Source organism: Pelodiscus sinensis, chromosome 19 (genome assembly GCF_052426305.1).
Source record: "Pelodiscus sinensis isolate ZL-2025 chromosome 19, ASM5242630v1, whole genome shotgun sequence".
Lineage (NCBI taxonomy): Eukaryota > Metazoa > Chordata > Testudines > Trionychidae > Pelodiscus > Pelodiscus sinensis.
In genome coordinates, this window is record NC_143070.1 from 27,708,673 (window position 1) to 27,734,911 (window position 26,239).

Sequence of the window (26,239 nt, forward strand, 5' to 3'; positions counted from 1 at the left end):
GGACTCTGGATGCGGGTTAATTCCAACCTTCCCTGTTCACACTCAGCCTCTCCATGCCCCAGAATCTCCCCATTTCACAGATTCTCTCCCCTGCTCCCTGGCTCCAAATACATCTCTGCCCTGCAGGCGCCTTCCTCTGGGCAGATGCAGGGAGCCCTGGTTCTGCTGCTGCCCAGCTGGCCATCCCCACACTGCTCACTAGGCAGAGCCGGGCTCTCCAGCGCTCCAGGAGGCATGTTCCTGGCACCTGGCACTGAAGGACACCGTGTCCCTGCTGCTGCCTGGACAGGATTGGAGGGAACGAGCTGCTCCCAGCGCACCCCTGGGAGGCCAGGCACAGCCAGGAGGGGGCTCCGTAACCGTGAGCAAAGCAGCCCCCACACTGCTCTGTGGGACACACAGGGGCATGGGACAGAGAGGCCTTAGGGGTCCCGGCCTCCCACGTTTCAGCCCAAGCTTGGTCCCCTGACCAGGCTGGTAGCTGCAGCCCAGCAAACACAGAGATCTGGGGCACAGGTGGGGAGCTGCAGATGCTTCACCTGCCTAGGGTGGGCCCCTGAGAGCTTCCCCCTGTCTGTGTCCCCACCCCTTGGACTCTCTGCCTACTACTCCAGCTTCCAGCCTGGCCTGGGGGCCAAAGAGCCACAGCCAGGCCATGCTCAAAGCTGCATGGGCAGGGGGGATCTGGAGTCTCAGTCTAGTCCCTAGTGGGCAGATTCCTACAGCCCTTCCCCTGGGAACCTCCTGTCCCTCAGTGCCTGGAGGCCAAGGGGTGAGTTGGCCATGGAGACTCAAGTCCCCTTTCATCTAGCCAGGCCAGAGATGAAAAATATGAATGGGAGTTTTAAGGGGAATGTTTTGGGGGCTTGGGAGAACTGGAGGGATTCGAACTCCAGCCCCATCAGGGTCAGCGACTCACTGGCCAGAGCTGGAGAACTGAGTCACTCGGTGCAGTGTCACTATGTGACGTTTTCTCTCTCCAGGTGTGAAAAGGGGACGTTCCAGCCGCCGGAGGAGATTTCTCCTGAACTGGGTTTGAGACGGTGACTTTGCCAGGAAACTGTTGCTCCCATGGAGACTCCTAGGGAGGGTGAAGGTACCGAGAAGGGATCTAGGAAGGGAAACTTGGAGGAGCCTCTGAGGCTGTGGGAGGGGGAAAGGACAGATCGGTTGAATGAAAGATGGAAAGGGGAGAAACGGAGCAGGTGTAACAAGGCACAGGTGTGCTGACGCCGCACGTTAATTCGTGACTCATCCAAGGTCACAATGCTGAGTCCCAAATCCAGCAGAATGGCCTAATGTTAGGTCTGTCCCAACATGGGAAGCGTGTGGGGCCAGAGAAACAGGGGTACTGCTCTGGTTAAATCTCAGGACTCCCCCAGCCTGGGCCAAGGTCTGCACGGGGCTCCACGGCCAGGGACTGGGGGAGTCTGGAATGGTCCCCTGTAGCTCTTAGCCCACCCTGGTGAATCTGTCTCCCAGCTCCAGTCTCCACACAAGGACTGTACAAGGACTGTATTCCCGGGCGTGTCGGTCTGTGGAGGCCATGGGACCCACTGTGCCCATTGTGGAGACGCTGTGTGAATAGACCCCAAGGGGTATAGAATTAAGAGCCTTAACCTAGCAAATCTTACAATCCCATTAACACCAAAGTTACATTCACACTAAATGTGGGATTTGGGTGTAGGAGGGGGCAGGCAATAATTATTGATCTGGGGCCACTTCAAGATTCTGATCAATGGTCAATGGCCACAGGTTTCTATGGAGTTTTCTAAGGTGTTTGGTGCCTGGGAAGCCAGGTGGGTGCAGAAAGGAGCTTGGGATGGAGGACTGGGGTGCAGGAAAAGGTGCGGGTCCTGAAAGGGAGTTTGGGTGAAGGAGGGGACTGTGATCCAGGGCAGGAGATTGGGGTGCAGGGTCCTGAAGGGGCTATGGGTGCAGAAGAGGATTCTGGCCTGGGGGAAGAGTGCAGGAAGGGTACAGGGTATTGGAGAGAGTTGTGACCTGGGAAGGAAGGGTGCAGAGGGTTTGTGTGGTAACCTGGGGCAGGAGGGGATTGAAATCTGGGGCAGGCATTTGGAGGAGGGGGATCCCAGAGGCAGGCTCTGACTGGGAGATGCTTCCCTAGGCAGCTCCCAGCCAGCAGACTTGCAGGACCCCAAAGCCGGCTCCCTGTGGGTCGCAGCCCCAGACTTCTCAGAACTGTTGTGTGCTCCCTTCATGTGCCCCCACGATCAGCCCAATCCCTCAGCTCCCATTGGTCAGTTGTTTCCAGCCAAAAGTCATGGGGCTGCTCTCTGCCTGTGGGTCCCGGCAGAGCAGTCTGCAGGCCGTATCTTGCCCACCTTTAGTCTAGGGTCTGGCCAAAGGCAGTAGGTGAATGGGACAAGCTAAGGTCCAGTGGGTGGGAGGGGATAAGGACATTTAAGTTCCCCTCATCACAGACTGCATCTCCTCGGGTGGCTGTGGGCTCCTGTGTTGGGAGACACCGAAATGAAAGGGGCGGGAGAAAGGTTTCAAATCAGTTTCTCTCTATAGAGAAGACAGAGTGAGTCTTTGTGCCTCTCTGCCTGATTCTTTGTCAAAACTCGAGCCCGGCTAGAGTTATAAATCTGAAAGCAGAAAACCTCCTCTTTTCTCCTTTCCCCTCCAGACACTCTGCCCTCTGCACTGGAGACACAGAGAGGGGAATCCCCAAGCGCGTACACACCAGGTGAGTTTGCAGGTGGAGATTGTCTTTGAATTATGACAGATTTCTCAGGAAACATTTTTATGAGTTTGTAGCTCAAGTGAAAATCAGTTTGACTCTGACCAGGACGCTTGACAATCTAAAAGTGAAATAATTAAATACTGAGAAGATCACATGTGAAGTCAAACAAATGACTCTAACACCAGGCTGGGTGCTGAGTTCATGCCCACGCTGCTAAACAGAAACCTCTCCCTCAGCAGCACCCAAAGCCCCTAACTCTGACCCTGAGGTTTTGATAGACAGTCACAAGCCTTTTAAGGACGAATGAGTCAAGAGCTCTCTGCCCTCTGGGCTGACTCCCCCTCTCCTTTACCCTGACACAGGGTCTCCCCCATCCCCGTAATCCAACATCCCGCCTTTGCTTTGGACAGGCTGGGTTCTCCCATTGGAGTGGCTCACTGCTTCTGGGATACGGGGACACACTCTCTCTGATGCTGCCCCCCTCTTTCTGGGCTGGGAATGGGCTGCCCCACCCAATCCTGCCCCTTCCTCTCAGCCCCTTGGCCTGGCACTGGAGGATGTTCATTGCCAGCAGCGAGATACAGCCAGGAAACTTTCAGTGGGGGGGGGGGAGCAGAAGAGGCAGCGTAACAGGGTGACACTCACCACTCATGAGCGCCTCCGTCTGGCCGAGTGCGTGTGCCTGCGCTGTCACTTTAAAAAGCCTTTTCTACTACTCAGCCAAAGTCACACTGTGTGAATCATACTCCTTCTGGGAAAGACGTCTAACGGGCCCATAGCAGAGATCTCTGTTACTGTCCCGCTTCTCTCTCAGTTTATTCACCTCCCCTCCCCAGATAGTGAGTGGGGCCTCCAGGGCTTCCCCTCCTGGGCGCAGTGACCTCACCCTTCCCTCAGGGCTCAGTCGCAGCTCATCCTGGTCTCTAGTCAGCTCTGGGAGCTCCCCATGGTGCTGCTCCCTTAGCCAGTCACGCGGCCTTCCCAGGCTTAGGGCGCCAGAGACACGGAGCTGTTTCTGGTGCTGGAGCTTCATCATCTAATAAACCATCTTGTTAGTCTTTAAAGTGCTACATTGTCCTGCATTTTGCTTCATCTACCCCAGACTAACACGGCTACATTTCTATCACTATTCTTCTTCTTATAGGCCTTTCTCACCCCTGATTGGCTGGTTTCTCTGCAGCCATGCTAGCTTTCTTGGAGGTATTCTCTATGGGTACATCTAAACTACACCGCTCTGCTGACAGAGGGATGTAGATTAGGCACATCGATATTGCAATGAAGCTGGGATTTAAATATCCCGCATTTCATTTGCATAATAGTGGCTGCCACTTTTTTCTGAAATTGGGCTTTTTTGGGGAAAAATGGCAGTCTAGATGGGGATCTTTTGAAAATAAAACCCTTTTCCAAAGATCCCTTATTCCTCATAAAATAAGATTTAAAAGATCTTTCATAAAAGGGTTTTATTTTAGAAAGATCCCCATCTAGACTGCCATTTTTTTTTCTGAAAAAGCCCCATTTTGTAAAAAAAAGCAGCAACTGCCATTATACAAATGAAGCTTGGGATATTTAAATCCCAGCTTCATTTTCAATATCAGTGTGCCTAATCTACATCCCTCTGTCAGCAGAGAGGTGTAGTTTAGACTCACCCTATGTCCCTTGTCTAGACTCAGGGCCTGGTCCACCCTGTCTCAGGCAGGTACCAATTTAAACCCCTGAGGGAAACTCTCTCCCCACTAAAACTTTTCTGACTGCGTCTCTGCTGCTGGGATGGAGCAGCCCCAAAAGGAGGAGCTGGGAGCTGAATCTCATGTAGGGAAATAAGAAACCAGTGAAGTGGGTCCCATTGCCCAGGCTGAGACACTGCAGTGACAGCTCGGCTCAGTCTCAGGGCCCAGGGCAGAGGCAGCTCCCTGGGGCCCAGGCCTGTCCTAGCCACAACAGGGCTGCTGGGGAGGGTGAGAAATGGCCCCAGCTGCCCCTCACGCCCTGATTCTCTCTCCCCAGTGACTGTGACTCTGGATCCAGACACCGCTCATCCCCAGCTCACCCTGTCTGAGGATGGGAAACATGTGAGACAGGCAGACACACGACAGCGACTGCCCAGCACCCCGGAGAGATTTGACTCTGTGTTCTGCGCGCTGGGTCGTGAGGGGTTCACCTCGGGGAGACATTGCTGGGAGGTGGAGGTGGGGGATGGGCCATACTGGACTGTGGGGGTGGCCAGAGAGTCTATAAATAGGGAGGACTGGATCAGCCAGAACCCCAGTGGGAGGATCTGGGCTTTGGAGCGGTGGGGGGATCAGTTCTGGGCTCTAACTCACCCTGCGACCCTCCTGCCCCTGGACCAGGCCCCCAGAAGGATCCGGGTTTGTCTGGACTGTGACCAGAGGCAGGTGACATTTATCAATGCTGCCAACGAGGCCCCGATCTTCACTTTCCCAGAAGGCTCTGTCTCTGGGCAGAGCATCCAACCCTGGTTCCGGGTGGGGCTGGGATCCCAGCTCAGCCTCTGTCCCTGAGACGGGGGTGGGGGGCAGGGAATATCCCACTGTGGGCCCTGGAATCAGATTCTGTAGCCTCACACAAATAAGACTTTATGAGCTCCTCCTGTGGACTGTGATCCTGGAGGTTGCTGCAGGTCTCAGCTCTAGGCAGCTCTGGCCTGTCCAGCCCCAGAGAGCACTGAGTGTATTATTCTGGAATAAGAAGCCTGTCATTTTCAAACAATTTCTAAATAATGGGCTTGCTGTGTGGACGCTCACTTCATTATTTCAAAATAACGTGAGTTGTTTCCAAATAACGATGTCGTGTAGACTTACTCACTGTGATTCTGGGCTCAGGACTGGCCCAAGGAGAAAAAATGATGGGAAGAGACTGGGGCAGCTGGAGTGGGGTGAGGAGGTAGGTTAGGGTTGTTACTTTCACTTCCCATCTGAAGAAGTGGGTTGTGCCCATGAGAGCTCATAATACCCCATCTTACATATTTGTGTTAGTGTCCAAGGTGCTGCAGGCCAACTCAATTACTTTCACTTCTGTCTATGAGGTTTTACAATGTTTGAAAGTAACAACTCTCCAGCACTTATCTGTGGTTGGAAGGGGCTGGGCTGTGATCTTTAGGCTGTAAAGTCATAAAGCAGAGAATAGAGGCTATAAAATCCCCCTTCAGCTCAAGCTTAGCTGTGTGTTTCTCACTGCTCACACACATCAGCTGCTGCTATCCTTCACTGGCCCCAGGCCAGTTCAGAAAGGCACTCCCAATATCATTGACATCGCTTGGAGGGGTGAGGGGGTTCATTACCCCAAATTGTAGTTTCATTGCAAGTCTGAGTGGCTCTGGACACTCACCTCATTGTGAGTTAAGGACGTGCTCATTTCATGGGAAACACAGCCACACAGCCTTTGGGATGGGATGTTCCAAGCTCGGTGCCTGTGCACATGGTGACCCTGCAGGAGTGAACACCTTGCCCATAGCAGTGAGGCTGCAGCAGCCCCTCACACTGCACAACACTGGGAAAGAGCCTGGAGCTGATGTTGGCACCACATCTCTCCAGGGCTCTGCAGATGTGAGGGGAAGGTCACAAGCTGGGCACAAAATTCTCCCGTAAACTTCATCCCGAGCTTCTCACTTGTTGATACAAAAAATGTGGGAATTCTCCATTCAGGGCACAGTCTGACCTCAAGTGTTTCCTGGAGCTGTCACCTCCCTGGGGACTGGCTGCCTCAGGGCTGTGGGGATGAGACACAGGCTGTCACTGCTGGGCACTGGGCACCATACATCCCAGGCAGCAAGGACCAAGAGTCTGTCCCACCTGAGGACTGTTTGGAGACCTGTGTGGAATGGGCTGGGGAAGGGGGAGTTGGAGTCTTAGGGTATGTATACCCAGCAACAGTATTCCAAAATAACTTAGTCCGTGTCAACATAGCAGGCAGTTATTTCAAAAGTGTCAAAAATACTGTCAAGCTGGAGGACTTCTTACTCCGACTTGTGTAACCCTCATTGTACAAGAAGTAAGGGAAGTTGGAGGAAGTTGCAAAAGAAGTGCTGTGGAGATGCTCCTTTTTTTTGGAATTAAGCTATTTCAAAATAAGATATGCAATTGACATAGCTCAATTTGCGCAGCTTATTTCAAGTTAAGCCCTGGGCTACGTCTACACTGGCCCCTCTTCCGGAAGGGGCATGTAAATTTCACTAGTCGTCGTAGGGAAATCCGCGGGGGATTTAAATATCCCCCGCGGCATTTAAATAAAAATGTCCGCCGCTTTTTTCCGGCTTTTAAAAAAGCCGGAAAAGAGCGTCTAGACTGGCCCCGATCCTCCGGAAAAAGTGCCCTTTTCCAGAGGGTCTTATTCCTACTTTGAAGTAGGAATAAGAGCCTCCGGAAAAGGGCACTTTTTCCGGAGGATCGGGGCCAGTCTAGACGCTCTTTTCCGGCTTTTTTAAAAGCCGGAAAAAAGCGGCGGACATTTTTATTTAAATGCCGCGGGGGATATTTAAATCCCCCGCGGATTTCCCTACGACGACTAGTGAAATTTACATGCCCCTTCCGGAAGAGGGGCCAGTGTAGACGTAGCCCTGCAGTATAGATGGAAGAAGGAAACCACAAGCCTGGAGCAGGTGCAGAGGCTGCTGTGACTGGCACTGGCAAGGCAGGGCTCTGACTGCAATTGCTGGGACAGGAGAGCCAGCACCACACACCCTTGTGATTCCCTGGGGGTGTCCATGCTTAGAAAGCCTGAGGGTGCAACCTCTACAGCTCCTGCAGCCATGGAGAGTGAGGGTCTGTGGGCATCAGGTGCTTCTCACTTGTGGTTTCCTTTTTCCCAACACTCCTCCCCAATCAGCCTTTTCCTGAACCAGCAGTTCCATGGGTGGCCAGGGAGAGGCCTCTTCTGTGTCCAGAAGGACCTGGGAAAATGTGAGCAAAGGCTGCAACAAGGCACCACTGGGAGTTGAACCCAGGACCTTCTGTTTACAACGCAGGTACTTTAACCAGCTGAGCGATGGTGCCCTCCTCAGGCTGTTTGGTGAAACTGCCCTATGGTGCCAAACAACACCTTTGACTCCCAAAGTGCAGCAATTTCCTACCAGCCCTGGCTGTGTCTGCGGCCGAGCAGCACAAAGGAAGATACAAGATCCCTGATGGGGTCTTTGCCGGATGAACGTGCCTGAGGAAAGAAGCTGGAATTGCAACAGACACACAAAAGGGGACGTGGGACAGTTTGAGTCACACACATGGCAGGGGGCACACCTCAGCCAGGGACCTTATCCACTCACAGAGCTTCACAGCTTCTCCACGCCCCGAACTTCGCCAGGCAAACTGCCCCATGGGCCTCGCCCGCACCATGCTCAGGGCCTGGGGGTTTTCTGTCAGTTTGCCAGACCAAATAACTAGCCCCCGCTTGCTCTGGAGTCTCATAAGAACATAAGAACGACTGTACTGGGTCAGACCAAGGGTCCTTCTAGCCCAGTATCCTGTCTACTGACAGTGGCCAGCACCAGGTGCCCCAGAGAGGGTGGACCGAAGACAACAATCAAGCCATTTGTCTCCTGCCTCTGACAAACAGAGGCCAGGGACACCATTTTATCCCTTGGCTAATAGCCTTTTATGGACCTAACCCTCCATGAAATTATCTAGCTTCTCTTTAAACTCTATTATAATCCTAGGGTACGTCTAGACTACCGCGTTTTGTCAACAGAAGTTTTGTCAACAGTATCTGTCGACAAAACTTCTGTTGACAAAGAGCGTCCAGACACATTGAGTTCTGTCGACAAAGCAAGCTGCTTTGTCGACAGAACTCCGTAGTCTGGACGCAGTGTTACAGGCAATAACACCTTCTGTCGACAGAGTTCTGTCGACAGAAAGTGTTATGCCTCGTAAAATGAGGTTTACCAGCGTCGACAAAACTGCTGAGTTCTGTTGACGTTATGTCGACAGAACTCAGCGGTAGTGTAGACGCAGGTATAGTTTTGTTGACAAAACTAGGTAGTCTAGACACACCCCTAGTCTTCATAGCCTCATCTGGCAAGGAGTTCCACAGGTTGACTACACGCTGTCTCTGCCCTCTCATCCTCCAGCTTGGCTTTGTCTCCAGGCAGAGCCTGCTCTGCCACAGCCACTTCCCTCTGCCTGTTACTCCTGGGTCTCCTAGGGCAAAACATGCCAGTTCACTCTGACTACCAGGGCTTTTAGCCCTCAGATCTGCACCCAACACCAGCATTGGCTAGTGAGGGGGTCTGAACAGCTTCTGTAGAGAGGGAGACAGCAAGAGTTGAGCATCCTTGCCAGCTACTTCAGAAAGCAGAGGAAGGTAAACTCTTTATCATCCCAGGTGGGACTTGAACCCACAATCCCTGGCTTAGGAGACCAGTGCCTTGTACATTAGGCCACTGGGGCACACAGAAAAGTCTGCCAGGGAAAGGAATTCACCCTTCTAAATGGCCCTTCTTCAACTTTTAGCTCCTGGTTAAGCCCCTTTGAAGAAGCCAGATACAAGGAAGGGCTGATCACACCCCTCTGAAAATCAGCTTTCCATGGGTATCTGTAGCTGGCTCCGAGTCATGGGACTTGGTGTCTCGTCTCCCTCCCAAAATCGGAGAAGTGTCTCCCACCGCTGCAGCCTCCTGAGGCTCTATGGCCGTGTCTGTACAGCAGGGACAGCTTAGTCTTGGCAGGCCGGCTAGCTCAGTTGGTTAGAGCGTGGTGCTAATAACACCAAGGTCATGGGTTCAAGCCCCATGCTCGCCACTGAGATGTTTGCTGTGGTGATTGTCCTCACCCAGCCTTTAGCTGCCTGCTATGGACAGGGAAGCAGAGACACACAAGAGGCTGAGACCTTTGCAGGAAGCAGAGCAGAGAGCTCATAGGAGGAGGCTCCAGCCTGCACAGCCCCAGTGGCTAAAAGGGCCTTGGCCTGGCCTGCTTTCCCTAATGGCAGGGAAAACCCTTCTCTTCCCTCCATTGTCCCAGTGGGGTGACCTGATTCCCAAATTCCTGCTGCTGCAGTGGCTGGCCCAAGGCTCCCTGCAGGGGGCAGGTTCCTCCAGCCCAAGCCACAGAGGGAGGCTCCATATGTCCAGGAGGCCTGGGGCATGTGCCTGGCCCACAACACTGCTGCCAACCACCTGGTCACCTGCGTCAGCAGCCCTGTGTGGCCGTGCTCTTGTGCAAGAAGCCACCAGTGCAGACAGAGCCTTCGTGTGCAGAGCCGTTCCGCTGCTTATTGTCACGGGGGTTTCTTGTGCATGAAGGAGCAGTGTGATAGTCCACGCTTAGCCTCATTGGCATATTGCTTGCTCAAGAACCCGTCAGTGTAAACATGGCCCCTGTGCTTTCTAAGCTTAAAAAATTTTGTGCAAAACAGGAAGATTCTGGAGCCTTCCTCGGCAAGTGAGTCTGAATCCTGCACCACGACCTCAGTGGGACCCGCTGGCGAAATACTGGTTTGCTGCAAATCCTTGGTAATGCCAGGGTTTGGCTTCCTTGGCTGTGTCTGCACCGCACATTGCTGTGCAATAAGATACGCAAATGAGGTGTGGGGATGAATATTGCCACACCTCATTTGCATACCTAATGAGCCATCATTTTTGCAGCAGAGACTTTTGTGCAAGAAGAAGCTGTCTACACTGCTCCTTCTTGCACAAAAAAACCCTCTTGTGCAGAGCTGTTCCACCACTTATTGTCAGGAATCCTCGTGCCAGTTGGCAGAAAAATCCAGTTCTGACCAGTCTCTGAGTGGCCGGTGCCTGAGGGGATCCAACATGGATCCCTAGGTTACAGTCACAAGCACCATTTAGTGGCCCCAGTTACTGACCTAAACACCATCATAACACGATGTCTACGTCTACACTGCAGCCTTCTTGTGTAAGAACTGTTTTGCATAAGCGTTCTTGTGCAAAAGATCTTCCACAAGAACACGTCCACACTGCCAAGTGCTTTGCACAAGAGATGTGCTTTTGTGCAAGAGCGTCCATGGCAGTGTGGTTGCTCTCTTGTGCAAGAAAACTCTGATGGGCATTTTAGCCTTACGGGTTTATTGCACAAGAAATTCATGTTGCCTGTCTACACTGGCCTCTTGTGGAAGAGCTCTTGTGCAAGAGGGCTTATTCCTCATGGGGAGAGGAATAACTCTTCTGGAAGAAGCCCTGTTTTCCAATGCTGTAGTGCAAATTTACTTATGCAAGAACACTCGTGCTGTGCTCTGCACGTTTTTGTGCAAGAACATTGAGCAAAAACCCTGCCATATAGATGTAGCCTTCAGGTTTGTATTCATTCAAAGAGTTCACATACAAAGGAAATGTCTCTGTTAAATAGACACTCTTTCAGGGGGCATGTGGATTTGAACCAAGGACCATGTGATCTGCAGTCAATCACTCTGCCACTGAGCTACATGCCCATATGAAAAAAAGTGTCTGCAGCCAGTATTGAGAAGTGGGTGGGGAACAGGAGGCTTTTGTAGAACACACATCTCAGGTGGGACGGACCCTCACTGACCCCAGATTGTGACTGGTCCTAACATGGAGTTTGTCCAGAAAGCATCAGAACTGGGGTAGGACAGAGGTTCTGTCCACACAGAAAAGTTATTTTGAAACAATGGCCGTTATTCCAAAATAACAAGGCAAGAGTCTAGACAGCAATTCCGTTATTTTGAAATAACTCTGAAATAACGGACGGCTAATTCCAACTTCTGTAGACCTCGCTGTACGCAGAAAAATGCCTATTCTGAAATAGCTATTTCAAAATGAGGTGCGTGTACATGCTCCACTTCTGCTATTTCAAAATATCCCCTCCCCAGGGCCATTCTAAGTTATTCCCCCTGGGGCTCTAAATCAAGGTAACACGTCTACATTAGGGAAGCCTCCTCATACTCATTTTGAGGTTTCCCTGCAGTGTAGACGTGCTATTTTGAAATAACTGTTCCAGAAGAGCTTATTCCAAAATAAACATGCCGTGTAGACGTAGCCAGAGAGATGAAGCAGCTGGAGGGAAGCCAGGAGAGCAGAGGCCAGTCTGAGAGCTGAGTGTCCCAGATGTCTACCTCAGGCCTTCTGTCTAGGTCCCAGGTGTAAGGGGCAGCACTAATGACTCTGACTCCTCCAATCTGAGTTTAAATCTCAGTGGGACGGGCTGGGGTGGTTGCTGGGAGGTCCTCGTGCTCCAGGCTTTTTGGCTTCCTTGCCCTGAGGTTCACTAAGGTGGTTTTGCTTGTCTGAGACCCATTAGAGCTTTGTGAGCAGACTTGTGCTCAGGTGCCTGATGCCATCACAGCATCAGGGCAGGTCGCCCATCTGACCCCTGAGCTCAGCCCATGCTGGAGGCAGCCAGAGAGTGTGAGCAGAACGGGGGCGGGGGAGTTGTTTACTTTGGGAAGGGTCCTGGCTCCCAGCCACACGCCTTGCAATAAAGACCAAGGGCCCCTGCACAAAGTGCATTGTGGGAATGAGAGTTGGTGCAGCAGGAAAGGGGCCGGCCCCTCAGCACCAGCGAGCAGGTGGGAGAAGATGGGAGTGAATCCTGCTACCTCTCACGTGCAAAGGGAGCACTGACCCACGTGCAACTCATCTCTAGTGCTCTGGCCTCCAGCAGCTTTGTGCCCCACTAGGGTGGGTTATTTCAGAGAGCAGAGAGGAAGAGGGAGGGGTCTCTGGATGTGCGGAGTCCCCCGGCTCTGCCTGTGAAAAAAACAAGGGCTCAGCAGAAACTTCAATTCCACTTTGTGCGTCTTGACTTTTTCAATCTAAGGACTTTGAAGAAGCACTTCAAATATCTGCTCCAGTGGCGCAATGGGTCAGCGCACAGTACTTATAAGGCAGTACTTGTAGGAGACATGCTGAGGTTGCGAGTTCAAACCTCACCTGGAGCACTCACTTTTAGACCCTGCTGGGTTGTCCCCTTGCAGTGGTTCCCAAACTTTTTGGCATCATTCCCCGCCCCCGCTTTTTGATTTGTGAAAACCTTCATGCTCCCCCTGGAATTTCTTCACACCCTCTCTCCTCCCCGCCCCCCCCAGACTGTCCCCAGAGCCCAGGGCCCAGGAGTCTGGTCAGCAAGTGAGACTCGCCCGTCAGTCCAAGCTGCTTTCTCTCCGGCTGCCGTTCCTGCCTGTCCCGTGCCAGCGCCGCACGCAGGCCAGTGGGGCAGGACAGGGGCGTGTCAGGGGGGCCCTGCTCTCAGTCCGTCCCTCACAGGCCCTGTGGGCTGCTCGAGGGCTGAGCCGGTTGCCCAGGCCTGGCGCGGGGATGGAACATGGGGCACGTTTCCCCCTGTGTGCGTGTGCGGGGGCGGGAGGGAGACACACCAGCCCGGCTGAAGGTTTTGTGCTGGGGCTGGAGGCTTGAGCCCGAGCTGTCGGCCTCAGTGGGACTTGCTCCTCCCCCCTCTCCTGCCTTGCTGCCTCCTTTGACCAGCAGCGCTCAGGGGGCAGCCGGGAGAGCTTGCACCAAGGGCAGAGGAGGCCAAGGCACAAGCCCCTCAGAGGGGACAGGCCTGAGGCCTCTGGCTTCTGCCAAGGGGCTTTCTGTGGTGCCGAGCAGGGGAGGGAGGCCAGGCCCAGGCAGGAGAAGGGGCAGCAAGACACTGTGTTTCTGTGTTTCTGCCTGGTGTCACTCAAGGGTCCTTCTGCAGGTGAAGCGCCCATTAGAGCCCCCTGTGTTGCTGGGTTCTCCTGCCCCAACACTCACCCAAGGGACACCTGGGCAAAGCAGCCAGCCCCAGGCCCCCTTCCAAAGCTCAGCTGACAGAGCAGAGGCCTCTGGCTGGGGATCAGGAAAGGCCCTTAGGTTGCTTTTTTTTAAAAAAAAAAATTAATGGAGATTGCCTATCTCCTAGAACTGGAAGGGACCTTTAAAGGTCATCAAGTCCAGTCCCCTGATTTCTCAGTAGGACCAAGTACCATCCCTGATGAATTTCTTGCCCCAAATGGCCTCTGCAAGGATTGACCTCATACCCCTGGATTTAGCAGGCCAATGCTCAAACCACTGAGCTATCCCTCCCAGAACAACTCTGTAGTCAGCATGAGGCTTGAACCCATGACCTTGGTATTATTAGCACCAGGCTCTAACCAACTGAGGTAGCTGAAAGGAGAGATTCTTTTTCCTACCCCTGGCTGCAGGCCAGGCCTTAGGACCAGGCGGCTGCCTTGGGTCTGTCCCTTTGGGGCCTGGGGCTACAATTTACTGTTTGCTGGTGTCCTAACAGTGGAAGTAGGATGGCAGCAAAGAGCTGGTGCAGGTGCCCTCTGGGTTTGATTTAGAGAGTCTTATCTAGACTTGCTAAATCAAACTCTGGGAGATGGATTGCAGCAGAAATCTCCACCTGAGTGAAGACATGGCCTAATGGTGCAATTAGTTAGATGCTGACCACAGCCAGTCTGAGCCATTCTAGTGCTCCGGGCATGTGGCACTGCCCCCTGGCTCATGGTGCATGTGCTGCTCCACCCTGGGTGCACAGTGCATATACAGCCCCTCCCCCTCCATGCATGGAGCATGTGGTGGCAGGGTGCTCTTGTGCTGCAAAGCCTGGCCCTGCCACCACCGCTGGCGTGCAACCCAGGGTCCCCTGGGGCAGGCCATGCAGAGCCCCACAGCTGCATGGGGAAGGGCACTGCTGACAGGTGCTGTGGAGGTTAATGCAGCCCCACGGAACTGCTGTATACCAGCGTTGACAAAACCGCGGAGTTCTGTCGACGCTATGTCGACAGTTCTCTGCGGTAGTGTAGACGCTGGTATTGTTTTGTCGACAAAAGTCCACTTTTGTCGACAAAACTAGGTAGTCCAGACACACCCTTAGTCTAGGGTAGCTGAAACAAAATACAGAAAAAAACCAGTTTCTTGCCATTTTAACTCAGAAAGGACATTATCTCAATGACTTAATTACCTGCATCCTGCTTCAAAAGCCTTTTAAAACTGCACTTTAAAGGGAATCCTCTGAACTGTTATTCATGCTAAAATTCGATACTTTACGGCGGGGTCCTAACAAAGACTCTAGTTATCTTACCCATTACAAAGATAGCTTCCCCAATTATCACCTCTAATATCATTAGCTCACAGACATTTACCTTCCCTCCCGCATCCCCGTTCTGTTCTGAAATTTGATTTCTCCTTTTCATATGTGTTCGGTTTTTTTAATAGTATCCGTTGATATATATGGTTGTGACAATTTTCTTCCACTATTTGATCTGAGGAAGTGGGTCTGGCCCACGAAAGCTCATCATCTAATAAACCATCTTGTTAGTCTTTAAAGTGCTACACAGTCCTGTATTTTGTTGCAGCTTAAAAGTCCAACATGTTTTCCATTGCACCACAGAGCCTGATATCGCCACTCTCTGCTTTGCAGCATGGCAACTGCTGGTGGCAAAGAAAGGGGAGCCAGCACATGGCAGTGTGGACATGCTCTTGCACAAGACATTTTGCGCAAGAACTCTTGCACAAAACAGTTCTTGTGTAGGAAGCCTGCAGGGTAGATGTAGCCAGGGGGTGTTTGGGTTTGTTACCAGCACTGAGCTTTGTACAACAGCCCAGGGGACATTGTGAAAAGCCAAAACCTTCCCGCCCTGGGTGTCCTTGGCCAGCCAGCGAGTGGCACAAAGGTTCCTGGCAGTGATGGCTTTGGGTAATTGATAACAAACCCCAAAAGATCAGATGAGGTGGCCGAGTGGTTAAGGCGATGGACTGCTAATCCGTTGTGCTCTGCATGCGTGGGTTCAAATCCCATCCTCATTGGATGTTTTCAGCCCTTCCTCTTGCTTCTTCCAGATCTCTCTTCAGTTCAGTACCAGCCCCTCCTGTACCCCTGCCTGCCCCAGCTCCTCCCACTGCAGCCTGGGGAAAGGGGAAATCTCCACAGAGACACTCCCAGATGGGACCCTCAATCCCTTGTGCCCTCAAGGGGAAACCTCACAAAGGAGATTCCAGGCAGCCAGGCCATGGGGGTCTCTGAGATGCCCCAGCCCTACAGCCTGTCCCACCTGGCTGTTGCCATGGTCCCTCTGTGAGGTCACTGCCTCCCAGCCAATGAGCTGAGGTGCTGCACAAGGCCCTTGTGATGTCACTGCTGCCTTGCAGGCTCATGTCCTGCCCCTGCCCAGCCCCTTGGCATGTGTGAGCTGCTTCCCCCTTCCACTGTCACTCAGGGCTGGTTCTAGGGCTCACACACGGAACATCAGAGGCTGCTCAGGGGGCCACATGCCCCCAGGGTCACCTTTTAAATGTCAGGGCAAGCCAGGATCTATCCCGTCCCTTCCCCAAGACCCCACCCCTTTGCTGAGCCCCTGCCCTCCCCAAACCTTTCCATGGACTCTTGGTTACTAATGGACACTCGCCACTAATGACATAATCACACCCCAGCCATGTTGCTAGGGCTGCAGCTGGGGAGAAAAGTTTCATTTAAATCATTAAATGATTAAGTGTTTGAACTGTCTCATGTTAGTTGCTCAAACTTCATTTTAAATAAAGGAAAACATTACAGCCAGCACAAAAGGTTTCAATGTTGCTTTATTTATGGCAGGGGAGGGGAACCTTTTCTGGGTCGGGGGCCACTGACCCACATAAAAATTAGGGGCCACAAAAGTGAGACACAAAAAACCTCCTCCACAGGCCCCCAGCCCTCTCTGATGTGGCCCCCAACTCAGTCACCTCCCTCCTCTGGTGTTACAGCCCCCATGGTGTGAGGGGAAGGGACGGGTAGCTGCCCCACTAGCTCAACCCTTAATCCAGTCCTGATGCCAACAGTAACAGCCCCACTGCTGGTAACTCACAGAGGCCCTTGCTGCCTGAGGAAGAGGTGTGGGCAAAACACAGACCTCGCTGTGAGCAGGATTTGAACCTGCGCAGGGAAACGCTATAGGATTTCTAGTCCAACGCCTTAACCACTCGGCCATCACAGCTCTGGGGAAAGTGGATCTAGGGAAACTGGTAAATAATGCCAGTGCACAGCCCTAATGTCACCTGCCACAGAGTTCACACAGCAAACCATTGCAACAGCTGTGCAGAGGAGTCCTGGCAGTTCTGGTCTTAGGCTGCCTTGGAGGTGAGTTCTGCTTCAAGGTCTTCCCTCCTCCTTCTTGGTCTTCCTTTCCCTTTTCCTTCCTCTTCTCTTCTCCCCTTTTCCTTCTTCTTCCTGGTGTCCTTCTTGGATCCCAGTTTATAAAGAGAAATTCAAGAACCGCTTAGTTCTACCTTAACCAATTATTTTAGGATAATTTCACTATCCAGTCGGCTAAGATCGAGCGCTTCCAGCCTCTTGGAGAGCCATGTCACAGGCACAAGCCCCCAGAGACCCCTCTGGCCCTTCCAGGGATACATCGCAGGAGCAAGCAAGTGGCAGCAAGTGCCGGGCACTGTCATGGTCTGGGCCAGAGATAAAGCTGTGGTCCAAGGAGGAGTCTCTGCAGGCCCTGCAGTCCAGGCGGAGGAATGCAGATATTTATGGCTGAATGGTTGACGGCCTTGCAAAGAAAGGCCACCTCCCCCCACCCTAGACCAAGTCAGAGCCAAGGTCAAGAAATTGCGGCAGGGGTATGTGAGGACCTGTGAGCGCAGTTCCCGCACTGGGGAAGCATCGCAGCAGTGTGCATACTATGAGGAACTGGACGAAGTCCTGGGGGTTGGGGAACCCTGTCTCCAGGGACAGTTGTGGAGTCTGGGATGTAGACACCTGGGCAGCAGCGGCCTCAGCTTCAGGATGACAGCCCAGATGACCAGCAGCTCCAGGATGAGGAGAAGGAGGATTCCAGGAACGTCATGACCCTCACCCTGGAACAGGTCCCCCAGATGCAGGAGGCCTCCCAAATGTCCTCAGGCACCGGGGAGGGAACATCAGGTGAGTGCTGTGAGGTTGCAACACACACAGGGCAGGCGGGAGCACAGGGGATGATGCGCTATCGTGACGTGTCGTGCTGATTGTAGGTGGGGGGACACCACACATGTCTGACCCCATAGAGGGCCGTCCTCCCCCCGCCATGTGTGCAAGGCACCACCTGCTCCTGCAGACAGTGCTGCCAGCGGCTAATTTCCTAACACTGGATGCAAAGAAGCAAGTGTAATGGGGGTGTAGCTCAGTGGTAAACTGTTTGACTATAGGCAAAAGGGTCCCTGTTTCAACTCCAAGTGCCCCCTGAAAGGCTGAACAACTTCTTTGAAACCTTTGCATCTCCAGTTGCATCTCACTCTACATTTCTAATGTGCAGAGATTACTACAAACCCCTGGGCTGTGTCTACGCTGGGTCACTTATTCCGGAAAAGCAGCTGCTTTTCCAGAATAACTTGCCAGCTGTCTACATTGGCCGCTTGCTTTTCCAGAAAAGCAATGACGATCTACTGTAAAATTGTCAGTGTTTTTCCAGAAAAACTATGCTGCTCCTGTTCGGGCAAAAGTCGTTTTCCAGAAAAACTGTTCTGGAAAAGGGCCAGTGTAGACAGTCCAGTAGACTTTTCCGCAAAAAAGCCCCCATCGCAAAAATGACGATCGGGGCTTTTTTCCGGAAAAGCGCGTCTACATTGGCCACGGACGCTGTTCTGGAAAAAGTGCTTTTCTGGAAACGCATCTTGCCAATGTAGACGCACTTTTTCCGGAAATACTTATAATGGAAAACTGTTCCATTTTAACCATTTCTGGAAAAGGGTGCCAGTGTAGACGTAGCCCTAATGTGTTTCTGTGTCAATGCGCATAAACCAGGCAAACCTATCTCAACTGAAACAAGTTAAAATCTGCTGTGTCTGGTTTCTATTCCCATCAGTTCAGCAAGGGTGTGATCTGAAGGTCCTTGGTCTACCTGGGCTGTGCTGTGCAGAAGAACAAGAATCACACCCAGTGGGGGAGGAATGGCCACTATCTTTCAATCTTCCGGAGTTTGATTTAGCAAGTCCAACTAAGACTCACGAAATCAAATTCAGAGGGTACCCCACCAGTTTCCAGTACTTCTGCTCTTTGCTCCCTTTGGGTTCCTGAAGTAGGGACATAGCCAGGCTCAACTGACGGAGGCCAACGCTCGCTATGTAGGGTATGTTTACACTTGCACCCTCTTTCCAAAAAGGGATGCAAATGTAAAGATTGAAAACTGTAAATGAAGCCACCAGGGACACATACAATGGGCCTGCAAAAAAATGAAACAGGCTGAGCACTTTGCAGGGAACAGGCCATCGCCCTGCTGGGAGAGGCTCCATCATGCACAGACTCTGCGCAGGGCCAGACTGCTGGGAGGAGGCTCTGGCCATGGACTTTCCTCCTCTCTCTGTTACCTCCTGCACCTGGGGCTGAAAGGGACGTGGGCTGCAGGCTGGTCCTGCCCAGCTGCCTTCCCCAGTGGGAGCAGAAAATGCTCATGGAAGGGCTCACACATTGTCCCCAGTGCACTCGCCTGAGGGACTGAATTCTTGCTGCCCCTGGGTGCACCCAAATGCCCTTCTGGGGGGGCAGGTTCCCCAGCTCACACCCCTCCTGTCACACAAAGCTTGCAAATGGGGTTGATTTTCCTGCATCTCCCCTTGCTTGCTGCTGCGCTAAAAGAAATCTTGAAACCAGCCCCGTCTCCTGTCACTGGAGAGATGGCCCTGTGCTGGGATATGAGAGAGTATCCCAGTGATGCTCCTGGCAGACCAGGAGAAGAAGGGGGCTCTGGTGGAAGGAACCCAAGTAAAACAGGTCCCAGTGGGCATGAACTGGGCACCAGCTTGGCCCAGTTGAGTGAGGGGAGGTTGGTCCCATGGTGTCAAGGGCAGCGCTCAGGACTCTGCTGCTGCTGGCAGGGAAGAAGCTGGGAGGCAAGGTGCTGGCAGCAAGAGATTCCGGCTGCCTCTTTGCCCTGGGTCTGCCGGCCGCCAGCCACCTTGACCAAACCTCAAACCAGCTGGACTAGCCAGCCCACGTCACAGTGAGTCACTAGTGGCCCTGTCAGAGAAGAGCCATTGGCAGCTGCAGAGACGTCCCTGCTGCTGCCTGAGGCGCCTTTCTTGAAAGGGCCACTGGTGAGCTGCTTTTTTTGTAGGCCGGCTAGCTCAGTTGGTTAGAGTGTGGTGCTAATAACGCCAAGGTCATGGGTTCAAGCCCCATGCTGGCCACAGAGGTCTTTGGTTTGGTGACTTTCCTTCCTTTGGTTCCATGACTTTTCTTTCTTTAATTGCCTGCTAGGGACAGGGAAGCAGAAACAAGCAAAAATGTGAGCTTTGCAGGAAGCAGGGCAGAGATCTGGTAGGGGGAGGCTCTAGCCTGCACAGCCCCAGTGGCTAAAAGGGCCTTGGCCTGGCTTCCTGTCCCCAAAAGCAGGGCAACTGATGCCCAAAATCCTGCTGCTGCAGTGGCTACCTCAAGGCACCAGGTGGGGGGCAGGTTCTGGAGCCCAAGCCACACGGGGAGACTCAATTTGACCGGGAGGCCTGGAGCGTGTGAGCCCTGCACAGAGGGTGCTGCTGGGGGCCTGCTTCAGTGGCCCAGCAGCTCAAGTTCCCCTGAACCAGTTTCTCCCCCTGGAGCCACCCCCCAGCGCTGCTGAAGCTCCTGACATGAGGCAGTGGGACCAGGGCTTTGTCTAAGGATGGTTGTGGAGTTTGTGAGGGAGACACCTGGGCAGCAGCAGCTGCAGCTTCAGGATGACAACGCTGATGACCTGTAGCTCCAGGACGAGGAGGAGGATTCTAGCAGTGTCATAACCCTGCCTTGGAGCCAGTTCCTGGTCTTCCCGCTTCAGGATGATAGTCTGCTCATGCAGGCAGTGCTGCCAGGTGCTAAGTCCCCAACACTGGGCTGAAAGGTACAACCACTGCCGGGTGTAACTCAGTGGTAGTGTTTGAGTGCCGATTGTAGAGGTCCTTGGTTCAATCTCAAGTGCCTCCTGAAAAAGTTGATTATCCTAAGTGAAACATTTGCACCCAGGTGTGTCAATCATGGATTTCTATTGTACAGGGATTCTTAAAATTTCAGCAAACCCCTCATGTGTTCTTGTGCCAATGCACGTAAACCAGGCAGACGGGTCCCTCAACTGAAACCAGTTCAAACCTGCTGGGTGTCTGGTTTCTATTCCCATCAACTGAGCAAGGCTGAGATCTGAACGCCCATTGGCTGGTCTGCAAAGAAGAACAAGAACCACGTCCAGCTGGAGAGGAATCGCTGTGATCAATCTTCTGGAACTTGATTCAGCCAGTCAAACTAAGACTCACTAAATCAAACCCAGAGGGCACCCCACCAGCATCCTGCACTTCTGCTCTTTGCTCCCTTTGGCTTCCTGCTGTGGGGACATGGCCAAGCTCAACTCAAGGAAGCCGACTCCAGGTACAGATGGAGGGATGGTAGGAAAAGCAGACACATTGGTCAGGCACCGCTGGTTTCATATATACTCAGCCTCACCTACAGCTGGGAGGCAGTTTGCAGTGAGCTGAAAAGAAACTGGCTAACAGAACCAAGGCTCAGGATATTTCTGGGTCCAGATGTGCAAACAGCTGGCAGTCAAGCTTGTTGCCCTTTTTAGGGGTATGACCAAAACACAGGCCTCAGTGTGAGCAGGATTCAACCCTGCACAGGGACGAACTTTTGGATTTCTAAGCCAACTGCTTAACCACTTGGTCATCATTACTGTGGCAAAACTTTTGCCTGTATTTATATGTGAACAAAAAATTTACTTGCTCTTTGGCCAACTCAGATTGATACAGGGCAAAGGAATTCTCTCTTAATTCTGTGCCCTCAGGAAGGGACCGACCCAAGGAGGCCGGGCCCCCACCTGGGGTCTCCAACCCAAACTGTGAGACCCAAGGGCTTACAATCCAGATGATCAGTGTTTGCTGCACTTTTCCCTTCCCCCAGCAATGCTAAATCTCAAGGCCAACTCCCCAGGCCAAGCAGCTGGTGGAGATGTGCATGTCAGAGCCTCTGCCCACTGAGCTGTAGCCTTCTGTGCCCAGGGAGCCAGACACACCCAGGGCGGGAGGGAAATGGGGATTGGCTGCACTTTGGGAGTCAAAGGTGTTGTTTGGGACCATACAATAGAACAGTTTTAGGAACTCCCCTGCAGAGGGCACCATGGCTTAGCTGGCTGAAGCACCTGTCTAGTAAACAGGAGAGCCTGGGTTCAACTCCCAGTGGTGCCTTGCTGTGGTCTTTGCTCACATTTTCCTATGTCCTTCTGGGACTCAGGCGAGGCCTCCCCTGGCCACCCATGGAACTGCTAGTTCAGGAAAGGCTGATTGCAGAGGCTTGTTAGGGAGGAAACCAGTGACACTGCTGTTAGGTGCAGACAGGTGCAGACAGGAGGAAAGTGTTTCATAAAAGCTGAGTTGTGCACAGTGAGGTCACTTGGAGAGATGCAGACATCTCTGGACGCACCTTGGCACCTGTTACCCATCAGTACCCACCACCTCTCACCCCACTGCCTCTGATGTTCCCTGTGTGAGCCCCAGAACCAGCCCTGAGTGACAAAGGCAGGGAGAGCAGCTCACACATGCCAAGGGGCTGGCCATGAGCCTGCAAGGCAGTAGTGACATCACAAGGAACTTTTTCAGCACCTCAGCTCATTGGCTGAGAGGCAGTGACCTCACAGAGGGGCCATGGCAACAGCCAGGTGGGACAGGCTGCAAGGTTGGGGCCATCTCAGAGACACCCCCCCCCCCACCCCACCTAGCTGCCTGGAATCTCCTTTGTGAGGTTTCCCCTTGAGGGCAGAAAGGATTGAGGGTCCCAGCTGGGAGTGTCTCTGTGGAGATTTCTCCTTTCCACAGGCTGCAGTGGGAGGGGCTGGGGCAGGCAGGGGTACAGGAGGGGCTGGCACTGAACTGAAGAGAGATCTGGGAGAAGCAAGGCTGTAAACATCCAATGAGAATAGGATTTGAACTCATGCATGCAGAGCACAATAGACTAGCAATCCATCGCCTTAGCCACTCGGCCACCTCATCTGAGCTCCAGGAAGTTGTTTCAACCTATCCGAAGCTATCACTACCAGGAACCTTTGTGCCACTCGCTGGCTGATTAGGGACACCCAGGGCAGGAAGGTTTTGGCTTTTCATAATGTTCCCTGGGCTGTTGTACAAAGCTCAGTGCTCGTAACAAACCCAAACAACCCCTGGCTACATCTACCCCGCAGGCTTCTTACACAAGAACTGTTTTGGGCAAGAGTTCTTGAGCAAATTGTCTTGTGCAAGAGCACGTCCACAGTGCCATGTGTTTTGGGCAAGAATGTCTGTGGCAGTGTGCACACTCTCTTGTGCAAGAAAGTTATAATGGCCATTTTAGCCATAGGGGTTTCTTTCACAAAAAGCCCTGTTGCCCATTGAGCTCTTGCACAAGAGGGTTTATTCCTCATGGGGAGAGGAATAACTCTTGCCCAAGAAGCCCTCTTTTCCTACATTTTGCTGTAAATTTAGTTGCTCAAGAACGCGCGTGCAGTGTAGATGCTCCTCAAGCTTTTTGCGCAAGAACGGCCATTCTTGAGCAAATAGCCTGTAGTGTAGATGTAGTCCCTGGGTGCCCAGAGAGGGGCTGTCTAGTCACAGTCTGGCTCGGCGCGCGCTCTGCAATGGGAAGATGTCCACGGAGCAGGCAGATGGCAGCGGCACATGGCTCTGGTGGGCCCAGCATCCAGAGGAGCGTTTCCGATATGAGTGTTTACTGACAGTGTCTGTCTCTGGTCTGATTTCACAGTGTGGTGAGACACTGGCACCCACAGCAGCACGGATGGGGTGGCAGGAGGGAGTGGCTGGTAGGAGCCTTGGCAAGTGGCCAACACAGTGGGTAAGCCTCATTTGCATATCTAATTAGCCACCATTTTTGTGGAAGAGGCTCTTGCACCAGAAGGTGCAGGGGACAATCAGCGGGCAGAGGGTTATTTTTTCTCCTCCATTGGCTGATGTGGCTAGAACTTAGGAGAAGAAAATCCTCTTCCCTTCTCCTCAGAAGATAGAAATTGCAGTTTGTTCTTTCTTTGGTTCTACTAAAGCTGGACCCTTGAGGCCTTTCCATGCGCCCTGTTCCCCAGTGAGAGGTGTGTGTCCTCTTCCCCCTTTCAACAGACACAGCAGGCCAGGGGGCTATGAGCCTCCAGAGGCCCTTCTTCCTTGGCCTCCTACAAAGCTGGGGTGAAACACTTGGCTCCTGTTACCCTGAGATGGGATATTAGGAAACTTTTCCCATGCAGCCTGGCTAGCTCAGTTGGTAGAGCATGAGACTCTTAATCTCAGGGTCATGGGTTCAAGCCCTATGCTGGGCGGTGCCCTTCCTTAACTCACATTCTCAGCCTGTGAGCAATTGGCTCTCAGTTTTCACCAGGGTTTTAGAAAGAAAAAGTCTAGTCCTGGGGTCCAGCTTTGAGAGAACCAACTGCAATTTCCATCTTCTGAGGAGAAGGGAAGAGGATTTTCTTCTCCTCAGTTCTAGCCACATCAGCCCAGGGGGGAGAAAAAATAACCCTCCGCCTGCTGATTGTCCCCCGTCAGCTTCTGTAGCTTCACCTCCTTCCACAGTAGCTCCAGCTTTGAGCTACAAATCTCAAGGTGCTGGTGAGGAAATTAGGCGCTTCCCTGAGAACAAGAGGTGGAGTGTTCACAAGGAGCATCCCCCTCTCCTGCAGAGCAGGGTGTTAGAAAGAGCCAGGAACAGAACAGTCAGACAAGTTCCATCCCTTGAAATGTGTTTTTGTGGTGTAGTGGTTATCATGTTTGCATGACATGCCAAAGGTCACTGGTTCAAAACCAGGTAGCAACACAGGGTCTTCTCTTATTGCGGTGCCCAGGTAACTGCAGCTGCTGCTGACCAGCCTGTTGATGAGTCCAACGCTCATGTGACAGAGGGGGGTAAGGTCAGCTGATAATGCCCCTGGGTGCCAACCTGGGGAAGCCAGATAAATTAGGCCAGGCAGCTGCTTGTGCCTTGGCCTCCCCTTCCCTGGGAGGCTTGTGCATTGGGCTGGCTCTGCCTGCTGCCTCCCTTGTGTGACTTGCCCAGTGTAACAAGCCAAATGTCGGAAAAGCCTCTTCCCCCCCCCCCAAAAAAAAAGCAGAAGAAAAAGCTGCACTAATTGGGTTTTGAAATGTGCGTAGCTTTTCCCAGAAGAGCAGTGTAGGGCAGACATAGCCTGAGTGTTGCTCAGCACTGGTAGGAGACAGGGAGGGATAAAACGATTTAATGGCACCTCAAGCCTTTCAGAACAACTCCCAGCCCCAACCGCAAGAACCAGCCCTTCCCTCCATCCTCACTGGGGTCTGCTGGGAACTGTCTGGACTCAAGCCCACCCCAGTTTCATCCTAAGGATTGCCTGGTCTGTAAAAGCTGCGCCCTGGAAATGAGAAAGCAGCTAAAGTGACACTCGTGGGACTTGAACCCACAAACTTAAACGTCTAGCTGGCCTCACATGAATCACTGCAGCTTAAAATAGTGCTAGAAAAGTAGCCATGTTAGTCTAGGGTAGCTGAAAGAAAATACAGAAAAAAACCAGTTTCTTGCCATTTCAACCAGAAAGGACATTATCTCAATGACTTAATTACCTGCATCCTGCTTCAAAAGCCTTTTAAAACTGCACTTTCAAGGGAATCCTCTGAACTGTTATTCATGCTAAAATTCGACACTTTACGGCGGGGTCCTAACAAAGACTCTAGTTATCTTACCCATTACAAAGATAGCTTCCCCAATTATCACCTCTACTATCATTAGCTCACAGACATTTACCTTCCCCCCCGCATCCCCGTTCTGTTCTGAAATTTGATTTGTCCTTTTCATATGTGTTCGGTTTTTTTAATTGTATCCGTTGATATATATGGTTGTGACAATTTTCTTCCACTATTTGATCCAAGGAAGTGGGTCTGGCCCACGAAAGCTAATAAACCATCATGTTAGTCTATAAAGTGCTACATAGTCCTGTATTTTGTTGCAGCTTAAAAGTCCAACATGCTTTCCAGTGCACCACAGAGCCTGATATCTCCACTCTCTGCTTTGCAGCATGGCAATTGCTGGTGGCAAAGAAAGGGGAGCCAGGTCTGTCTCTTTTGGGAGAGCAGGTAGGAAGGGGGAGGGGGCCACTGAGCCCCTGACAGTGAAAATAAGGAATAAGAGCTGCGCCCTGGAAATGAGAAAGCAGCTAAACTCCCCTACCTGCAAAACCTGCTCCTGCCCAGCCCTCCTTGTTCCAGAGCCCACAACATCTCTGGGGCTGCCCAAGGCACCTTTCTGAAAGGGCCACTTGTGGGACTGACACCCGTGGGCCGGCTAGGTCGGAGGTTTAGGACGTGGTGCTCATATCACACTGACGCATCTTAAGAGCAAGCCCCTTGTTTCAAACTATAATGGGCTCGCTATGCCGACATCCCTGCAAACCTCATGGCACGAGGAGCGAGGGGCGTTTTGCAATAGCGATTTATTTGAAAATAAGTGCTGTGTAGCCAGCGCCAAATTACAAAATAAGCTATTTCAAAATTGACTCAAAATAAGCTACACAATTGTATTGCTTATTTTGAGCAATGGGGTGCACCCCTAATGAGTTAGAGCCCAGCTCTGCCCCCAGCTCCATACACCCACTGCTGCCTTGCAGGCTCATGTCCTGCCCCTGGCCAGCCCCTTGGAA

At 52.4% G+C, this 26,239-nt stretch overlaps 1 protein-coding gene and 6 non-coding genes across 7 annotated transcripts; 6 read left to right on the forward strand and 1 right to left on the reverse strand.

The window, feature by feature from the left end:
- Positions 1–1,931: 1,931 nt before the first annotated feature.
- On the forward strand, positions 1,932–5,313 carry LOC149522619 (butyrophilin subfamily 1 member A1-like). Its single transcript, XM_089770506.1, has 3 exons — positions 1,932–1,977; positions 2,654–2,713; positions 4,715–5,313. Exons 1-3 carry the CDS (start codon positions 1,932–1,934, stop codon positions 5,227–5,229), a joined length of 621 nt encoding a protein of 206 aa, XP_089626632.1. The 3' UTR covers positions 5,230–5,313.
- Positions 5,314–12,477: 7,164 nt separating this feature from the next.
- TRNAI-UAU (transfer RNA isoleucine (anticodon UAU)) lies at positions 12,478–12,571 on the forward strand. The gene is made up of 2 exons: positions 12,478–12,515; positions 12,536–12,571. It is a non-coding gene; the product is annotated as a tRNA-Ile (tRNA).
- A 2,775-nt stretch (positions 12,572–15,346) lies between these two features.
- On the forward strand, positions 15,347–15,428 carry TRNAS-GCU (transfer RNA serine (anticodon GCU)). The gene has a single exon. It is a non-coding gene; the product is annotated as a tRNA-Ser (tRNA).
- A 1,081-nt stretch (positions 15,429–16,509) lies between these two features.
- TRNAS-UGA (transfer RNA serine (anticodon UGA)) lies at positions 16,510–16,591 on the reverse strand. The gene has a single exon. It is a non-coding gene; the product is annotated as a tRNA-Ser (tRNA).
- Positions 16,592–19,689: 3,098 nt separating this feature from the next.
- Positions 19,690–19,763, forward strand: TRNAI-AAU (transfer RNA isoleucine (anticodon AAU)). Its single transcript has one exon. It is a non-coding gene; the product is annotated as a tRNA-Ile (tRNA).
- Positions 19,764–21,708: 1,945 nt separating this feature from the next.
- On the forward strand, positions 21,709–21,782 carry TRNAT-AGU (transfer RNA threonine (anticodon AGU)). The gene has a single exon. It is a non-coding gene; the product is annotated as a tRNA-Thr (tRNA).
- Positions 21,783–23,820: 2,038 nt separating this feature from the next.
- Positions 23,821–23,893, forward strand: TRNAK-CUU (transfer RNA lysine (anticodon CUU)). Its single transcript has one exon. It is a non-coding gene; the product is annotated as a tRNA-Lys (tRNA).
- The last annotated feature ends 2,346 nt before the right edge of the window (positions 23,894–26,239 follow it).